Consider the following 19,906-nt stretch of genomic DNA (forward strand, 5'->3'; position numbering starts at 1 on the left):
AATTTGGTATGTTCATGAGGTTGTAAAAGAACAAAAGAAACACATCCAAAAGGTTTAAGGATGGAATAGTCAGGAGGTTGTCCAAACAACTTTTCAAAAGGAGATAAATTATGAAGAACCAAGGTAGGAAGACGATTAATAACATAATGAAAAGTCGCTTCTCCCAAAATTTTGGACATGAGGCGAAAGAAGAAGAGTACGACAGAATCAAGAATATGGCGATGCCGCCCATTTTGTTGAGAGGTGTGAGGACAAGAACGTTGAACAACGGTGCCTTGTTGACTAAGAAACTGAAGCAAAGAAGAATCCCGATATTCCATGGCATTGTCTGTTCGGAGAATTTTAATGTCACAAGAGAACTGAGTTTTAATTTTTTCTATTTATACATGAGAATATGAACTAATTTGGACAAGAATAATAATTGCTATAATTATGCTACACAAATCTCCTATAATCATGCTGATTGCTGTAATTATGTTACACAAATCTCCTATAATCATGCTGATTGCTGTAATTATGCTAACATAAATGAAGAGAAAATCAAGCTTTAAGCTTGATAACAATGGTAGGGAGGGAGAGACCAAGGGAGACGGCAAGGAGAGAGAGAGAAGAGGAAGAAGAAGATGGTTGGTGGGGTTTTGTCTCTTGTGGGTATTTATATATATATACATTTATGTGTACTTTATTGTCTTTAAATTTCATAAATCTATTTCTTTTCTTTCCTTTTCTTTTCTTTTCTTCTTCTTTCTCTTCTCATTTTTCAAATTCAAATTTATAAATTTAATTTATATTAATTATTTTATTTCCTAATTTTTAATTTGATATTTAGGTCAAAATTCACCTCTAGAGGTGAAATGACCAAAATGCCCTTCATGGTACTCATCAGGTTATTTTTATTATTTTATACCAATTAATAAAATCTCTAAATTTTTTCTATATTTTCTTAACATTTATTTCTTTAATTTATGCCTTCACACTATAGTTTTGGTGTAGTTCCAGACATTTTTTACTGTCCGAACAGACATGAGTCGTTGGAACAGTAAAATGTACGAACTATCTATGGTGAGGGCGTTACAATTTGTTAATGGCAAATGAAATATCTAGGCAAGTCATGGTGACTTTGAAGTGCACCTACAACCTACCAATAAAGTTCTCTATTCTTCAAATGGTGCACCAGATTGCTTGGTTGAAACAGGTGACATCGCTATGGGAGTAAGACAAGAGGCTTGCAAGTGGCTGTCTTATGAAGGAGATCTTGAAGATATTTTAGTGAGATAGAAGTGTACCATTTGGCAATTGAAGGACCTCAACTCCTAAGAAATATGCGAGTGGCCCATATATCTCTCATTTAGAATTCTAGTTGAAGCATGGAAATGTATTTGTCAATAATGGTTGGCTTTATACTTGTCAAAATAATATCATCCTCATACATTAAAATATAGAATTTTGTTACACCGGACAAGCAAATTTTAAATATAAACATAATCGTACAATTGCACATTATAAAAAAAAAGGAATAACACAAAATTTATGTCAATAGACCATGAAGTCTACGTTCACAGATAAAATAAGAGACAAAGTTTTCCTGTGATGAAAAAAGTAAAATACAATCACTCAGAACTTTTAAATCCTAACCCAATGTATTTTCAATGTATTTTCCGAACATTTCATAAATTTACCGTAGAATGTGGAAAATAAAATATTTTATTCCAATTTGATCACAATATTAAACTTTCATATGGATTCATAATTTGAATCCATGAAAATATATCCAAAATTTATGCCATATAAAATAACAAGTTTATTGGTATTTTCCTGGACAATAAAATTAAAGAAAAAAAGTATTTGCTTTTAATGGTGCAAAACCAATTTTAGAAAGAAATTTGTTCAGGCGATGAAACAAGACATTGGGCTTGCTTAAGGCCATAAAAACTGATCGCCGCAAGCTTCAAACATGATTGGAGTGATGGAGATCAACAAAGCCTTGTGTCTGCTACATGCATACCTCTTCTGTTAAATTCCATGAAAGAAGGCATTACATCCAATTGACATATAGTAGTCGTCTATACATCATAGCTAAGGTAGTAACCATACGAATTGCAATGGCCTTGACAATAGGGCTAAAAGACTCAAAAGGAAGACCCCTTGTTTCCCATCACATTTTTGCCAAGTGGTCAAGAAACTAGCTCTCAAGTTTGGCTATGTAAACATCTCATTAGAAGTGGCATGTTGCCATTCAAGTAAGTGTAAATATCTTGATTGGAGAATATGGAGCCATCAAGTTGGGAGGAAGTAATTATTTTTCTAACAAATTACATATTGTGATATTGTATGGTTATTTTTATATTTTTCTAATGATAATGTACTATTATAAAGGGCAATTAGACATAAAATGCTTAACATTTGCATGATTTTATAATTTTATTTAAATACTTTAATTTTAAATTAGGTATCCCAATCTTTTTATATGGGTGTAATTATAGTCAAAGTTTGATTTTAAAAAAATTTAAATTTTATTAACCAAACATTTTAAACTTAAAATTTTATTATCTGAGTCCATAAAAATTCATTTATATACGTTCTAAACGAGTAGTTTTTTTTTTATTGATGCGGTTCTAATTTTTAAAAAAATTAATCAATTTAATAACAAAAGTATATATCTTTTTAATACGTTTGATTTTCATAATTATGTATTTCGAACATTTGATTATCATAATTATAAGTTTGACGAATAAAATTTAAAATTTTCTAAATTAATTTTAAATTTTTTTAATTTTGATTATGATCACACTAAATATAAAGTGGGATATCCGATTTAAAATTGAAACCTTCAGATAAAATTATAAAATACACGGCCTTTGATATTTTATATCCAAGTAGACTTTTAAAAAATTAAATGATATTTATTTAACCAGCATTCCTTTCTCAATTTAATATCTAATAATATTTAATAATTAATTTATTTATAAATTATTTTTATTAATAAGACATTATCATATTAAAAATTATATTTTCTCTCTATCATAAAAATTAAAAAATTTTACATTAAAACTTAAAATGTAAATACCTTACTATTTTATATCTCTAAATTGATATAATTTATTCGGTTCAAATGATAATAACTTAATAAATAGGGACAATTTCCAAGGGACGAAATAGTAATTTAGTCCACATTTTATCCGCCAAATGGAGGGAAACTGTGTAATTCAGCATTCGCTCCCGCTCGAAGCCCTCCGTCTCTCTCTCTCACTCACTCTCTCGTCTCTGCAACGGATTTGATCAATCACAGTTCATTCCTTCTGCTACTTTCAAAATCCAGGGTTTGATTCCTTCTCTATACTCTTCCGATGGCGAAATCTAAAGAAGAAGAAGAAGAGAAACCAGACGGTCTTGAAATAATTTCAATTGGATCTCTATACAGTGGACCCTGGGACAAGAAGTACTGGAGCTCTTCTAGGGTTTGCTTTTCCGTCCATTTTTCTTTCATTCTCTGCGCTTTTTTCGATTTTCTCCTTTTTATGTTCTTGGTTCATCTTTGTTCATTTTCAATTTCAAACTATATGAATCTTACTTTGGAGACGCCGATTTCCCAGTGAAATTTAATGAAGCGAAAATAATCGGAAATTTTGTGCATATGTAGGTTCATTATGCATTTTAAAAGCGTGAGATATGCTGATTTGACTTGCTTTTTGAGAACAAAAATTGATAGTGCAAATTGTGATTTGTGAAAGATAAGGCCAGTTTAGATATCAAATAAACTTATCATGCTAGACGCAGTAGAAACCAGGCAAATAATAGGAAGAGGAGCAGGTGATTCATACTTAATAATAGGTGGCATGCTAATTTTATCATCATTCGTAATTGGACCAAAAACAAGATGGACCTTAAAATGGGTGGCATGCAAATTTTATCATTACTCATAGTTGTGGAAGCCTACTCTATACTGGTGAAAAGAGGACATGAAATGCTAGGAGACTAGCTAATTAATTCCACAATCAAATACTTAGTTGGCAGGTCTTTATTATTGTAAATGCTGTGTGTCCACATCTAGTTCACTGAACTTGTAATTTTGTAGGGTAAAGATCGGTATCCTTACCCTTTGGGATATCATGCTCGTCGGGCTTTTAATGGGAGCACCTATAAGATGGAAATTCAGGAAGGTTCTAAAGGACCATTATTTGTGGTTTGTAACCCATACCCTCTTTCTATTGACTAATGCTGACTTGTTTTCTGCAAAGCAAAAAGACCATATGAACTTTGTTTTTACAGATTACTTCTGCTGATGGACATTTGTGTTCTGGTCAAACACCTGATATTGCTTGGGAGAAATTTCAGAAGAAAGGTTGCTTGCGCATGAAGATCTGGCATGGCAAAAGATTTTCTTGCAAGATAGATGGCATAGAGGTAGAGCCTAGCATCTTTGACAAACAGTTAAGTTTCAAGTTGCATTTAGTAAAAATAATGATGATTATGTTGGTTCTTTTCTCATATTCCTATATGTATGTTTATAATTATTAAAAACTGGTATGAGACTCAGCTTTCATGTACTTTTAGAGGTTGACGAAGAGTTCTAACTGGATGATCTCTTACTAACTTTGGTTTTTTTTTCCTGTCCTGTGACTTTCGATATTGTATATTCCTTTTTGAATCCACTATTATGCACCATGAAGGCTTCTGGTTATACAACTAGACCTTTGTTTATGTTTTCAAAGGGTAAATTTCATATATTGTTTGCTTGTGTCTGATGTGTGAATGTGGAGTGCAGTTGGAAAGAATACAACTAGGGACTAGTGGAAATTTAATTCAGATAATCGAAACATGAACCAATGATGCAATTCTTTGTTTCGTAGAAAAACTGGTGCTAGCTTGATCCATCCCATTTTTACATATGCAGGAAAAAAGTTACATGTTAATTTTCTTGCCTTTCTTTCTTAAACAGCAACTTCTGAACAATAAAACAACAATTTGATTACCTTTTAATCCTGCCAAAGTCACTTAGTGGAAGTGAATTCTTGTTTGAAAATTATGATCCATTTATTTCATTGCAGATTTTGAATGTGCCTAATCATTACTATGAGTCTTTCATGTTGTGTCCCCATTGATCCCCTAATAATTGAGTTAGTGACATTGAATGCGGTATTAAGCACGAGAAAGATCAAATCCCAAACTTATATAACCAAGGTATTCATTGAATTATTGAGTGCATCTAAGTGATACTTTTAGGGTTTGGCTTTTCTGGAGCTCATGGTGTTTAATGAACAACTTGTATGACAAATAGCTATTCGTAACTATTACTTGTTAAACTAGTTATTGCTTACTTATAACTTCTTGATTCTCCTTGGCTATCCTATGTTGCTAGGAGTCGGGTATGGATGTTGAATGTGTATCATTCTGTCTTTTTTGTAATTTTTCCTTATGTTTGAATGACTCTATATCCAATTAACCATATCCTTTTTAAATGTCCAATTTGTATCTGACTTGGTTATAGGTTATCTTAGGGTTATGTAAAGAGTAGGAGCATCCATACATATTTAACTGCTAGATGTGTTTGCAGACAGTATGCTTCATCATTCTTCTGTCTATTTTCAAAACCATCAGACAGTAATTAAAATGACCAGGATCTTGTGCTAAAATAAGTTTTCTTCTGTTATGTCCGAGATATGCAGTTCTTTGGGTTCAGAAATCCATTTGTCCAGAGGTTACTACGGGAGCTGGTGGCAAATGTCAATGGAATAGCAGAACGTAGTCTATTATCTTCTAGCTTCTGCAATGGGGCTTCCAGTATGGATGACAATAATCAATACCAAGATGCACTCACATGTTCTGATGTTTTACCACATTTGGCAAGACCGCAGGTTATAGGGAAAAGAAATAAGAAACGTGAAATTGTAAATCCTAAGTCATTAAGTATTGATGGTTTTAAAAGACTGCGAACTGGAGATCCAATGTTTAATGGTGAGCCATCAAATTTAACACATAGGAATCATAAGCAAAGTAGTTCCTCGCCTTGCTCTGATTTTAGTTTTCATGAGAAGTGCGGCTCTTGCACACTTCCAGGAGCATTGCCAGTAGAAGTGCAGTTAAATTGCATAACTGGAAAAGCAAATAATCACATTTCAGCTGAAGATGGTTTGCATTTGAAGCCTGTTGACTACACTGATCATATTAGGGGGAAAGCTCTCCCAGCACATGAAGATCTTGCTAGTTCTGAAAATAATAAATCCACTAGAGTAGTCATGAATTCCTTTGCAGAAGAAAGACCTGTAAGTTCTTATTATCTATTTATTCTGAATTATTGTGAGTTGTGCTCAATTTCTTTTTGTTTTCCTACATATGGGTTCTTAGTTACTCAAGCAAAAGCTTTTGTTTACCTAATCAACAAAATCATTGTTTTCCTCAGTTGTAAGCAAAAATTATGTTTCTAAAATCAATTGGTATACCATGAGAAATATTCTTAATGTCTCGCAGCTTGATAGGTTGCAAAATACTGAAGTGGAAGGGTTGAATTTTCCAGCATCATCTGAATTCAAAGATGTAGATGGACCATGTTCAGGAGAATCTCAAAGTGTCCACAATGTTGATCTTTGTGCTCCTGATACATTAGATTTTGTGCAAGGTGTTCATTAACCTACCCACCTCTTTTATTAAGTGGTCATATATATGATTTCTTAAGTTCTCATTTTATACTTCCAGTGATATATTGCCATCTATAAACCTCCTTTCTTTTGTGCTTGACACTACTTTAATACAGATGATACTACAAATTCTGCTCCAAGTACCTTGGATAAAATTGCTTGTGGCATCAAAGAAGAATCGATGACAGCTGATGTGGTTGTTTGTGAAGAATTGGTTAACAAGTCACATTCTGAAGAAGAAACAGGCACTTCTAATTCAAACATGAGTTCTGAAAAGGGTGATTTTGATTCAGTTGGTCAAGATATAGCCAAGTCAATGATGACAGTTCTGCTTCCACAAGCTATTCCTCTGCTCAAAAAAACCTCAAGCAAGAAAAAGAAAACCATTATCCCTTCAGGGAACTTGCCTCCTACACCGAAGCCCCATGAAGAAAAAAATGACATGGGATTTTTTGTAGATGCTCAATCTAATGGTGTAGATCAATCAATTTTTCAAAGTTCTGAAAATACCAAGACTGTAGTTCTTCAAAAGTTTGATGATGATCAATTTGTGGATCATGTAATGAATCAACTAATATTGCCTTCCAACAATGTGGAAGCTGATCAACCTAGTTGTGATGAAAATAATGGTGGGGAACAGTTTGTTGATGTCGATGTGGAGTCATCATGGTTTCTTCGTGTTGAGACTAGTGGGAATAGAGATGTCTCACTTGATGATAAAATGCAATTGAATTTGAGTAAAAGGCCTCAGGATAGTCATGTATGCTTAACTGCGTCTATTTTAGGTTGCACACCTGCCAGCGAGAAAGTTCTCACTGAAGTAAACCAGGATATTTGCAAAAATGTGGATGAAAACTCATTAGGTGCTGAGATCAATTCTGAGAAGATCCTCAAAAATTCATCTGATTGTAACAAAGGTAAAAATCATCGACTCCTTTACAGTAAATTCTTTATTTTTTTTGTCATACAATGAGAATATGCCAAAACTAAAACTGTTATTCTCAACTTCTATCTCACCCATGAAACAGGCCTAACTAACCTATGTGTTTATGGATTAATTTTTAAAATAATGTGATTTAAAAAACTATTTTCAAATCTAGTGTGAATTTGAAACTATTCACAAAGATAGTGTTTGCTTAAGAAAACTACAATTAAAAAAGTTGTTTTATGGGAAGGTATTCAATAATGAAAATGCCACTTGAAAATGTATTTTTAAATGTTGTTAGTGGGTATCCAGACATATCACATCAGTGCAAAAATTGCTCAAGCAAACGCCATTTCAAATGGCGTTTTCTAAAGTAGTATCAAACATGTCACATCACATCAAAGAGTGCAAATATTGGTCAAGAAAATGCCATTTGAAATGGCATTTTCTGAACCATTTGTCAAGCACACTAGGTTTGTTCAGAACCTAAGGAATGCGTGAAGTTTAGAGAGCAAACTTAGTGTGCTTGACGAATGCTTCAGAAGAAGCCATTTCAAATGATGTTTTCTTGTGCAATATCTGCACTCTCTAATGTCATGTGAAATGTCTAGATATCATTTCAAAAAAACTCCATTTCAAATAGCATTTTCTTGAGCAATTTTTGCACTAATGTGACACATGTGGATACTGGCAACAATACTTAAAAATGTGTTTTCAAGTGGCATTTCTTTGTTAAATACCTTCCCATAAAATTCTTTTTTAGTTGGCGTTTTCTAAAGCAAATACTATTTCTGTAAACAGTTTCAATTTCAAATTTGATTTGTAAATAGTTTTTTAAATCACATTATTTTAATAATTAATCCTATGTTGATTTAGTTATTTTCTCTTCGTTAACCGCATGTCTAGGAAGCCCAGTAATCCTTTTCCAAATTGACTGAGATTTCAGATCTGTAAAGCAATGTACAAAAACTTTGTCTATATTAGCATGTAAATCAAAAAAACAATCTGAAATTCGAAAAATTTATTCTCTCAGATCCTTTTAACCCAGAATTTCAACTAAGCCATTCTTATTAGCTGTAGGTGCAAGTGATGCTAGTGTGGAAGCCTTGGGGTGTTCTATGATGAAGGACGCTGTTGTTGAGGCTGGGGCTTCTGAAATCGGCAACTTATCTGGTAGTCAACTCCCAAAAAAAGTATACACCAGAAAAAAGGTCCCAAATACAAAACTTACTGCAAGAAAACATAATCCTTCACTTTTAGAAAGAGTAATATGCAGAAAACTTGTAGATGGTTGTGTCCCAGAATCTATAGGAGCTTTGCTTGATTCAGAGCCGTTCCATATGAGCTCTTCTGTTGATGAACCCCGAGAAATTCTTTTAGGTGCTGATACCAGGGTTGTAGGCCGACTGCTTGATAAGCAAACTGATGAAACCACTATAATTTCCAACCCTGTATTAGACAGTCAGGCACCTTTTATTTTGCAAAATCAAATAGTTCCCTGTGCCTCAGAAGGCCAGGATACATCAATTCTTTTTGTTCCACCTTTATCATGTGTAGAAAAAGCCCAAGACGTTTTTGAAGAGAGGCTGATAGGGGTTGAGAATACTTCAGATGTTAATAGTCCTACATCTCAGAAACAAGGAACAGGGTTTTGCCTCAATAAGACACCCATTGCCAAGGAAGTTCATGGCAATTCGGAACCGAAGATACAGAGGAATATGGAAGTGAACAATGAGCTAGAGGGCATTGTTAAGTTTCTGGGATCCTATTCCCATCCCATGCCTGTTTTGTCACTGTTGTTGAGCAGAAAAGGGAATGAAATTTACATTTGTGCTGCATGTGGCATTCTGGTAGATGAGAAAAGAATTCTATTTCTTTACAAGCTATCAATTGAAGAGCCAAGAATAGGATGTCCATGCTTTGTTGGTCACACACCAGTGACCTGGCCATCTTCAACAGATATCTTTGGTAGAGAAGTAAGATGTATACACTTTCTTCATGAAACCATTTCTCTTGTTATATTTAAATGATATCTTTGGCTTCCATGCTTCCACTTATTGCCTACATTTTATCTCTTGTGTTCCTTACTAGATTGCATTTGAAAGATCTGGTATGCAACTCGCCCCAGATGGGCAGCATCTTGTTTTACTTGGCAGCACAAGAACACCCCATTGCAGGTGGGTAACTTTTGTGTCTTAATGTTACAGAATCAACTCATATAATAGGAGTAAATTGCTAGGCAGTAACATGCCATACATGGTTCCAGGGAAGGAAGATTAGATTGTATGTGCTCAACATGTACATCAGACTGCTTTGAGAACAGTGCAGTGAAGATTGTAGAAGTAAAATCTGGATATGTTTCAGTTCTACTAAAATTGAGAACAACTGACAATTTGCAATGCATATTGGTGTGTGAACCTGACCATCTAGTTGCTGCTGGGGAAAGTAGGAGACTGCATCTGTGGACCATGAATTCAAGTTGGAGGTGAATTTATTGAGGCAATTTTAATCTAGTTTTACTTCAATTCTTTCAGGCATTGTGGTGGCCTTGTTTGTCTTATTGGTATATTCCAAATGTTTTAGTTTAAGCTATTTTTCTTATTGCATTTATCCTGTACCATAGTCCAACTCTTTGTTTACTTGTTTCTTTGTCTCCTTTATGATACTGCACTAATATGCGATTCATATTGGAAATAGCTTCCTTTCACTCACTTTTGCTTGTTTCTGCTACCCCTCCAACATATGATCACACCTATGTTTTTGTTTTTCTGATTCTGAGCTTTGTGTAGGACAATGTGGGTTATGCTTGAGGGACACAAATATTTCAATGTCTGGCTTCTTTTTTTTTTTTTGAGCTTCATAACTGGTTTGAGAATTTTGGATAGATTGTTTTCATATGAATAGATAAATCTGTGAAAATTTCCAGTCCAGTCCAGTAGATCAGTCCTTGCAAAAATAGAGTGAAAGGCCATCAAGTGGGTTCCCAGATGTTCTCTATTTGCCATTTCCTTGTCAAGTCAATAGATAAGAGAGAATAAGTGAGCTAGAGACGAGAGAAGAGATTCCCTTACCTTGTTGTCTTGATATATTTATAGGAGTAAGGCACACTTGGCAATGTTGCAAATTCATCATTTCCCTTGGTTTTGGAAGGTAATTTCAACTGGTATATCTTCATATACAATTATTGTTTATTGATGTAAGCTGTTGTTTCATGAAGGTGTATATGATTTAACTGGGCTTACATATATGATGCAACTCACTTGATTCGTGTTTGCTAACTCCATTATTTCTCATCTAAGTTTTAGATGTGGCTGACTATTCCTTTTGAAGACTACGGTTTCATTTCTTTTATGTTTTACAATTTGTAGTGCGTCAACAGAAGAATTCACCTTATCATCTAATGATTACATATCACCTTGCATAATGGAGATGAAGAGAATTCCAAAATATGCTTCGCTAGTTATTGGGCACAATGGCTTTGGGGAATTCACTTTATGGTATGCTGCTCACAGGATGTCATTGGAAGTTATTATTTTGGCAATAAATGGATCTATATTTACTCTATTTCCTGGCTAGCATTGCAGAAAACTTTACAGTTATTTAATTCTGATATCTCGAAAAAACTAATTGCATAGAAAATCAGCCTTTTTCTAAGCAAGATAAGAAAATTGCCATTTTCCTTTTGGCCCCCATCCTCTTCCCCCCAACACTTTCACTTGGCATGTCACTTGTTAATTTCCCTTGTTAGCTTTTATAAATTTTAACTAGGTTTTTAATATATATTGTGTTCTATATCCTAAAATTGGAACTTTTTTTTTTAATTCCTCTTCAGTCCCATTGGGATTAATATAATAAATCTATCTCTCAAATGGATAACGATGTTAGGTTATAGATGTTAGGTTATGTGACATGATTAATTTTACTAATACATAAAAAGTTCTTTTTGACATAATTTTTGGATTATATTTCCGATGATTTAACCCAAAATCATTTAGAATGGAGAAAGAGAATCCATATAGCCGACCCTAAACTCTTGGGATAAAGGCTTAGTTGAATTGAGTTGAGTTGAGTTGATCTAGAATAACTTTGTTTATGTAATTATGAATATTTCTTTGAAAGGTTGGGTCTTTGGCTCATCAATGGCAAACTTTTCTAATTATCACTTCTTTTGTTATTGTCAAATGCAATATAATCTTTTAATCCTTTAAATGTGTTGATTTATTTCTTGTCAGTGTTGTACACAATTTTGAGGTCTTTCTCTAAAGTGCTCTGGGTTTATATAAATTGATATTTGCGTGCTTAATTTTGTCCACATACCATTAAAATATAGCGGTATATCCACATTAAGAATGTCTTTTGCTTCCACATATGGAGTTGATTTTATGTTTCTTTAAAAGATGCTTTTATTAAAGAGAAATTTCCCCCTTTATCTAGCATTATAATTTAAGTGCTAGAACTTTGGCCTCCCCTTTACCAAATTTCTGGTTCCACCACTGGCTATATGGTTAAAATATATTTCTGATACTGCCATACTTGTGAAGTCTTTCTAGTTTGTGTGTTTTTTATGTTCGGAACCTTAAATTTCAACCTCTAAGCCTTCTTTAAAATTTTAGTTTGGGGGTCCTGCATGCGATTTAGCTATATGTCCTTGAAGGATTTGAAATTATTTTGTTTATACTTTGCACATTTCTCCTTGCAATCAATATCTGAAGGATGATGAGTTTTGTGTTCATATTGAATAAGTAGCTGATTTCTAGATTTGTTTTTCATAGGGATATCTCAAAACGTAACTTTGTCTCAAGGTTCTCTGCTCCAAGCCCTCCAGTTCATCAATTCTGTCCTATCAGTTTGTTTAGTTGGCAAAGAGAAGTCCATGGTTTCAGTTACTCTAATGTTGAAGCTCACATAAATAGGCCCATGGATGCAACAAAATTATGGTTTTCAGAGCACAGCAAGAACCATACTTTTCCTCCTTTAGAGGGTGAAGATATCGCCGTCTGGTTTCTTGTCTCAACTGTCCATGACTCTGATGCTCAACATGACTATGAATTAACTGATCGCCATATAAATCCGGTTGGATGCTGGAGGCTAGCTCTACTGGTGAGAAATAAAATTATCTTGGGCAGCATATTGGATACAAGGTGCCTATTTTTATTTAATTTTTTATAAGTTTAAAGTTGGTTCCTTGTTTAAAAGTTGCATTGTGTTTTTGGTGTTAGATCAAAACATCCAAACTGCCATTTTAGACAGTTAATGTGATATCACTGTACTTTTCCTCTCTGGCTTTTGCTGAAAATGGTTTGATAAGTTGCAAACAAAAAACATAATATAGAATGCAGCACTTGATTGCAGTTATGATAAAACTATTTGTGCTGAAAAATGGATTTATTACTTATTGCTGAATCTGCAGAAGTTATTTCATGTATCTGAGGCAGAGTCGGCTGCTAAAGGTGCCATAAGTTTTAATTAGAAATCACTTTGCAGGGCGGCTGCTGTCAATACATCAGCTGGTCATGGAATCATGGGTACACTTGATGGACTTGTGTATATGTGGGAATTATTGACGGGAAATAAACTTGGCACTCTGCTTGAACTCAAAGGTATACTTCAGTTTCAGTAATCAAGGCTTTTTGTCATATGCTATTCTGTGTTATTAAATTGAGTAGGTAACTATCTATGGGTAATTATGAGAAATCCTCTCAAGCATGTCTTGCATATGCATTCTTTACTTCATTTTGCTATGATACGTTCCATATCTTTTTCATCTGGTTCAGTGAAAATGATCACATTCACTGTTTCTTTGTGATCATAATCTCTCTATTTGGAAGTAGTCGATTGAAGTTTTCACTATTAACATAGTTATCCTGCACAACTTGGTACTGATTTTCACTAATAACAGTGTCCAGATTCATTATCGTCTGGACAGTGATAATGCATTAGTTGCTATTTTTCTATGTTTAATGTATGATTATTTTAAACATTTTCCCCGTGCTGTCAGGCGGAAGTGTTTCAAGCATTGCTACTGATGATTCAGGGTCAGGTGTCCTGGCAGTAGTAGATGACAGAGGTCAGTTACTGGTATATCAGCATCTCCAGTGAGTCGGTGCTATTTTGCAAATCAGTGAGACGAGCAAACAAGGTCCTTTCTTCTCTTCCCTGAAGATGATTCTCATACTCTTCAAGTGATGAACTACAAGGATTCCCATTGTGTTTGTTCACAGATTAAAAAAAAACAAGAACAAGAAATTCGTTTTCATTTTATAAGGGCAACACATGAAACTTGATTTTTCATTCAGTTCAAATAAATACATGATGAAAAGTACACTTTTAAAATGATTAATGAAAGAGTCAATTTTATTGCAGAATCTATTTTGCAACTAAAACTTTTAATCTCATTAATATTATTCTGCTGTCCTATATTTTATTTGTATTTTTAAATTTGCTGAATTTGAAGTTCTTGTAATCAAAATATATCACATTTAAATTAAAATCAAAACTTAATTATTTTTAATAAACATTTTTAATATTTTAATTTTTTTTTATCAGACGAAACAGTGATGTCAGAGAGATTCTAAATGAGTCTTCCTCATTGAACTGATAGTTTAATAATCTAAAGTCTATTCTGCAATGTGGAAAGTTGAGAATTCAAACCTGAAAATTTCCTTTTCCCTTTTAAGGATTTTCATAGTAATGAAAAAATAAATACAGAATCTCCAGTTTAAGAATGTGAAATCGTGAATTAACAATAAAGTCTTACCTACATTCACTCAATTGCATATGTATAAATACATGATAATTTTTTATTGATTGGATATACAAATATACAAAGTGTAGGTAATAATGTTCCTAAAAAAGAACCACAGAATCAGAGTGATTGAGAATGGCAAGTAAAATCTAGGCTGAAGATGCTTGAAAGTTGAAATCAGAAATATAACTGATAACTCTTGCAGCTGCTCCCGTTATATCATAATGATTGGGATGCCCAGAGGAAATTGAAATTCATACAAAGACTGGATCCACAGTAGCTGACAAAAACTGCCAGCTCAACCCCATACCAATTACCAATAATGTAAGCTGTGGGGCTCTGTTTTTGATAATTTCTAATAGAGCCAACCACATACCCTAATTGAAAATTCTGGTGGGAGAATTTTCAAATATCTAGATTTAAATTTAAAATTTAAAATTTGAAACACATAAATTTAAAAATCTTTTATTTAGTTAATAAAAAGAATTTACATGATCTAAAAATTATGACATCATGTATAGTTGATACATTAAATTACAGTGAAATAAATTTGAAATAACAAAGTAAAATAGTTATTTTAAATTTTTTGATTTTAAACTTGTCCCGAATACATTTTAATCAAATTCAAATCTATTTTCATTTATTTAGTCAAAAGCCCTATTCAGTAATAGCTTAGTTAGGATTTATTGTTTTGACTATAATATTTGTACCCTTAGCTTTTACGGTTAAAGAGAGTATTTTGACCAAGTTAACAAAATATATCACTACTTTCATTATTTTTATATTTAACGGCTAATCTAACAGTTATTATAAACAATTAACTATTAACAATTAATATCTAACGGCTAACAACTAACTATTAACATCTAAACGGCAAACAACTAATAAAATAATTAATGACTACTAAAGCAACTAACAGAGCAATTAATATTGCCCAAACCCAAATCTAAATTCATAAGGTCAAATTCCTCCATTCAAATATAGCATTATTTCAAATTTAATAGAAGTAGCGAAATAGACAGGTTGGCCTACCAAAGAGTTTCAAATTTTTCTCAATCATTACCAGAACAAATTTAACTTTAAATTAATTTTTAATACTCTCAAATTAATATATTTATGCAGATGTTTTTCTCAATATCTAAGCTCAATATCAAGTACAACTAAATTATTCCTCTAAAGAACTTGAAATTCTCTCATGCCTCTACTCAATAGGAACAAAATCATCAATAATAATAATAATAATAATAATGAAGTTATAATAACTAGGCAACTAACAAATTTAGTACTAGGAAGGAAAGGCTAAATATCTGGCTCTTGAATTCTTCTACTATGCGGTGCCATTGAGTAGCTTTGCAGGTTTTCCCTCAGAAGAGTTGAGTTCGTCCCAAGCTTCAATCCAAGTGACCATGGCATCTGCTAGTTTAATGAAGTAGGGATCTATCTTGCCAAGCTTCTCCTTCACCTGCTTGGCAAGTTCAATATAGCATTTCTGAACAGTAGTGCATTCCTTTGGAAGGACAGAAGATTGGAAGAATGGGATTATCTCTTCCTGCCAAAATATCCCATTGTACTCCTTTTTAAGGTTAACAAAAGGGTTGCTTGCTTTGCTGTGCCATATGTATGGCAGACCTGTCTTAACACCCCACCCCATGTGGTCACATATCACCTACATAGTTCATCAATCCAGCAAACTTGAGTTTCCGTTTATTCTTATGAACTAACCAGTAATGCAATTTGAACAAATTGAGAAGCATCAATAGTTTGATACTGAAAGTATTCAGAGTAAATCTTTAGATCATCATTTCGAAAGACAAAGAAATTTTTGTTTTAATGCAATAATGATGCTTTGCATTCCTGACACATTATACCCAGGATTCCAACAGCAATAGAGAGAGCTTGTCCCCTGAAGAATTATTTAATGCTAATAACTAGAATGGAATATCTTCCTTTCCTTGAAATGCCTAGATGTTCAAAAAGAGAGTGTAGGATGCAATGCAACTTTACGTTCAATATATGAACTCAGAAAACAGTCCAATTTTAATAGTTTACAGTCTATCCCAAGATCTAAAAAAATCATAACATTATAGAAAACAGACCTTCATGCACCAACCAGCCCACATGTCGTCATAGCGGCCAACTGGCTGACCATCACCCATCAGCCCAAAATACATTGCAGGTCCAATCAATTCACGGTTAAATGCCAGGTTCATGCCACACATTGGGAACAAGGTTCCTTTGGGTATAGTCAAAACAGCATCAACATACCTAAAAGTGAAAGGAATGGATAAATATAAGAAATTATTCTTGCATTGTTAACCATTCAAAGCATATAGTGATTCGTTTCAGTTTTTTCTAGTGATTAATTTCAGATTGAGAATTTACCTTGTATTTCTCTCAAGCGGCTTCACAAGCTGGGTGGGAGCATCATAATCAGGAATATTAAGCCAGAGGCCATGAGAAACAGCAGTGGGAACACCCTCTCGGAGACTGAAAGGATATCCACGAACAAAGTCTGCCCCTTCTCTGTATGGATCATAAAGGGTATTGAAGAAAAGTGGAGTGGATGGACTCAGAAGGTTTTTGATGTGCTGCTCAAGTGCATTGATCTCTTTGCCTGATGGGTCTTTGGCAACCTGCACATTAATATGGATTAGATAATAAACCAAATTATGAGATCTTTTCAGCTAAAATAACAGATGCACTCGTATATGTCACTGCTTGCCCTCTGTATACCAATCTACCTTTTATTTTAATCCATTTTTGAAAATGGCTAGCTTAGAATCATAGCATCTAGATCAAAGAAGAGACCAATCTAATTTTGTCACCAGATTCAGCAGGCTGTTCTGATAAGAAAGGTAACGAGTAGTATTACTAATGTAGGCATCATAGCGAGCCAAGGGCTGATGGGAATCAAAAGCACTGGCTTTCTGAGATGCCGGTTTGTTATCAGATCCTCTACCGTACCATGCAGGAGACACTATCCGAGATTCTCTTTATAGACATACGAACTCAGTAGTTTTGTCTGCAGAGGACCTTATTACAATATCTTGGAATGATGCTGTGAAATATTGTCACTTCTAAACTTGGACAACAGACTAAAATTAGCAACTGGTTCCCAAAATTTGAAGCAGTAGATATTATTTGAAGATCTAACTAGTTTTAAAGACCTAAGCTCATATTCTATGTATTTTAGCCCCCAAAGTTACAGAAAACTGTCTCAGAGCAGCAAAAGAACCATAACATAGCAAAGGTAATGTCAATGAACATAACACTACCATCAAATTGCAAATGCAGCTAGAAATGCAACACAATAGTGTATACTGGACCCACTTCACACTCAGTCGAGAACCAATTAAAAGAAGAATAAGAAGAACACCGACAAAAAAGTTAATGTCAAGATCCAGATTTTCCAAGGAGAAAACTTTTAAAACCACCGACGGGTCCATTAAGACACCTACAATTCTTCAGTAGATCAAGCCCACAGAATCCAAGAATCCCATATAACCATGAAGATCCAAGAATTTCCCGTCCTTAACATTACGAGCTACACACTCTTCCCTAAAAAACATGGATATGATATAAAGGGAATCAAAAATTAAACGATTTTCATCATTCAATACACCAAGAACAGAAACTGGCTAACAAAAACCACAGTCAAGCACAACAAAAAGCTACAAAAACTAAAATTATGTTAAAATATCGCATCAAATCTAACAAATCACAAGCTAAAAGGGAAAAAAGAAAGTAAAACTTACAAAGCAATCATCATCAATAGTGTATATATACTTCTTCTTTGAGACCATGTAACCAAAGCAGCGACAAGCAGAGTCCTTGAAGGAAATGCAAGAAGCCTTAGGCCCCAGAATCCTATTAATATCATTCCTATTGTAAAGCTCATAGTCAAAACCATCAGGAACCTTGATTGTCTTTGATGGGTCACCATCTTGGACAATGATCAAGTGATATTGCTCAAAGAATGGCCTCCACATCTCCAAGAAATCGAGGTTCCTGATTGTGGGAATAACTATATCAAGCTCATCTTTCAAGAGGGGAGTGGGTTTGATGGAAGATCCTGCCATGGTTGAGATGCAGAGGCAAGAACTAACCAAGAAGAGCAAGAAACTGAGGAATTGGTTGGGCTTCAGCGAGGAAAGTGGTGGCTTGTCTCTCGCTGCGCCAATTAATATATAGAAGTTCTAAAGGCTAAATATGGAAATAAATTGAGCTTTGGAGAATATCACTTAGGTCCCTAGTTTAGACTGTAAAGTCAAATTGGAAAATTAAAAAAAAAATTCATAAAAAAATTATATAATTATTATTAATGTATGATTTAGGATTTATACTAATTAATTTTAAGAATTAATGTTAATTAATTAATTTTTATTTTATTTATTAAAGTTTAAATCTTACTGTCAATATTAGCATGGGAACGAAGATGATTTATTTTTTATCAGACGACAGTGATGGATTTCATTTTATTAAAATTAAAAAAAAATAGAGATTATTTTAATTTTATATTGTTAAAAAAAAATTATTTCAATATCACTTTCAAATCAAGCGTTAATAAAAAATTATATACTTAAAATTAAAATAAAAAGTGTTGGTATACTTAACTATTCGATTTAATTAAATAATATTAGAGTGGATTTAAATTTAGAAAATAATATTTTTATTAATTTTTATTTAAATAAATAAAATTTAAATATTTTATAAAACAAGTAAATTTAAAACATAAATTATTAAGAAAAATGATTTTATATAAATTATTAATTAAAATATATAAAAGTAAATGGGTTTAGTAGTTTAGAATGAATTTTGATTAATTTTGAAATAAATTTAGATATTGAAATTATTATTTAGATTTAAGTTTTGTATAATAAAGCTTTTTTAATTTATTTGACTTTTTATATATAAAAAAATTTACAATTAATAAGTATCACAAGATAAGTGTAGCATAATTTTTATTTATAAAAACGTTAATGGAGGAATAAACTGTATTACTAGTTTTATTAATATAAAATTATTACTCATATTTAAATATCTAAAATTTTCAATCAAAATAAATAAATAAATAATTTATATTATATTTTAAATTGTCAAATTATAAAAAATAAATAAAACTTTGCCAATGGGAACAAAGAACCCTAATGAAGTTCTTTTTTAGTCAAAGCTTTCTATAAATGAAAATTTTCTCTTTCATTACTAAAAAAGATTAGTTATGATAAAAAATAAAACCTAAAAATTCAATGTTAAATAAGGGAAATTAATTATATTAATAAAATTTAAACTTCTGATGTTCTCTTTAAAATATTTTATTTTTTTTAATATATATCTTACCAAATTGGAATATTATAGAATATATATTTGTACTCATTCTTAATTTTTTTTAATGTAAATGACAAATCTAACCTTTTTAATTAAGTGATTTTTTTTCTACATTTTAAAATTATCCCTTTAAATAGGTTAATAATTGAAATCTTCTAATATTTTTTTATTAGAATTAAAATAAATTTTGACTTAAAATAAAATTTTATTAGAAAGAAATAAAAATATGAAATTATTACTTTAAATAAAAGAGAAAAGTGATATGTTTTTGAAAAA

General features: G+C 32.6%; 2 protein-coding genes across 8 annotated transcripts; one reads left to right on the forward strand and one right to left on the reverse strand.

Moving 5' to 3' along the window:
* The first annotated feature begins 3,189 nt into the window (after window positions 1-3,189).
* Window positions 3,190-13,925, forward strand: LOC110636755 (uncharacterized). Of its 6 annotated transcripts, none has more exons than XR_009151428.1 (13): window positions 3,190-3,458; window positions 4,076-4,183; window positions 4,270-4,404; window positions 5,667-6,263; window positions 6,469-6,616; window positions 6,752-7,552; window positions 8,635-9,536; window positions 9,652-9,737; window positions 9,827-10,045; window positions 10,929-11,057; window positions 12,333-12,660; window positions 13,045-13,160; window positions 13,559-13,925. XR_009151428.1 is itself a non-coding variant. In XM_021786585.2 (13 exons), the coding sequence occupies exons 1-13, from the start codon at window positions 3,348-3,350 to the stop codon at window positions 13,657-13,659; spliced, it is 3,822 nt and encodes a 1,273-aa protein (XP_021642277.2). In that variant the 5' UTR covers window positions 3,191-3,347; the 3' UTR covers window positions 13,660-13,925. The 6 variants fall into 6 exon arrangements, 5 of the variants coding, with proteins under 5 accessions (XP_058009948.1, XP_021642277.2, XP_058009947.1 ...); XM_021786585.2 differs by having other exon boundaries at window positions 3,191-3,458; window positions 12,333-12,701; XM_058153964.1 differs by having other exon boundaries at window positions 3,191-3,458; window positions 8,641-9,536; window positions 12,333-12,701.
* A 1,452-nt stretch (window positions 13,926-15,377) lies between these two features.
* Window positions 15,378-18,456, reverse strand: LOC110636762 (UDP-arabinopyranose mutase 3). Of its 2 annotated transcripts, XM_058153968.1 has the most exons (5): window positions 18,323-18,454; window positions 18,061-18,217; window positions 16,688-16,938; window positions 16,402-16,570; window positions 15,378-15,971 (listed from the first exon to the last, which is right to left on the reverse strand). In XM_058153968.1, the coding sequence occupies exons 1-5, from the start codon at window positions 18,382-18,384 to the stop codon at window positions 15,633-15,635; spliced, it is 978 nt and encodes a 325-aa protein (XP_058009951.1). In that variant the 5' UTR covers window positions 18,385-18,454; the 3' UTR covers window positions 15,378-15,632. The 2 variants fall into 2 exon arrangements, with proteins under 2 accessions (XP_058009951.1, XP_021642283.2); XM_021786591.2 differs by having other exon boundaries at window positions 18,061-18,456.
* Between the last annotated feature and the right edge of the window lie 1,450 nt (window positions 18,457-19,906).

Source organism: Hevea brasiliensis, chromosome 9 (genome assembly GCF_030052815.1).
Source record: "Hevea brasiliensis isolate MT/VB/25A 57/8 chromosome 9, ASM3005281v1, whole genome shotgun sequence".
Lineage (NCBI taxonomy): Eukaryota > Viridiplantae > Streptophyta > Magnoliopsida > Malpighiales > Euphorbiaceae > Hevea > Hevea brasiliensis.

Bases quoted from the DNA above. Each gene is read 5' to 3' on its own strand.
- LOC110636755 (XM_021786585.2), top strand. From the start codon at position 3,348: ATGGCGAAATCTAAAGAAGAAGAAGAAGAGAAACCAGACGGTCTTGAA. The intron at 6,617-6,751 runs GTGTTCATTAAC...ACTTTAATACAG, and splicing joins TACATTAGATTTTGTGCAAG to ATGATACTACAAATTCTGCT. The intron at 9,738-9,826 runs GTGGGTAACTTT...ACATGGTTCCAG, and splicing joins ACAAGAACACCCCATTGCAG to GGAAGGAAGATTAGATTGTA.
- LOC110636762 (XM_021786591.2), bottom strand. From the start codon at position 18,384: ATGGCAGGATCTTCCATCAAACCCACTCCCCTCTTGAAAGATGAGCTT. The intron at 16,939-18,060 runs GTAAGTTTTACT...ATTAATGTGCAG, and splicing joins CTATTGATGATGATTGCTTT to GTTGCCAAAGACCCATCAGG. The intron at 15,972-16,401 runs GTCTGTTTTCTA...TGAACTATGTAG, and splicing joins GGGCTGGTTGGTGCATGAAG to GTGATATGTGACCACATGGG.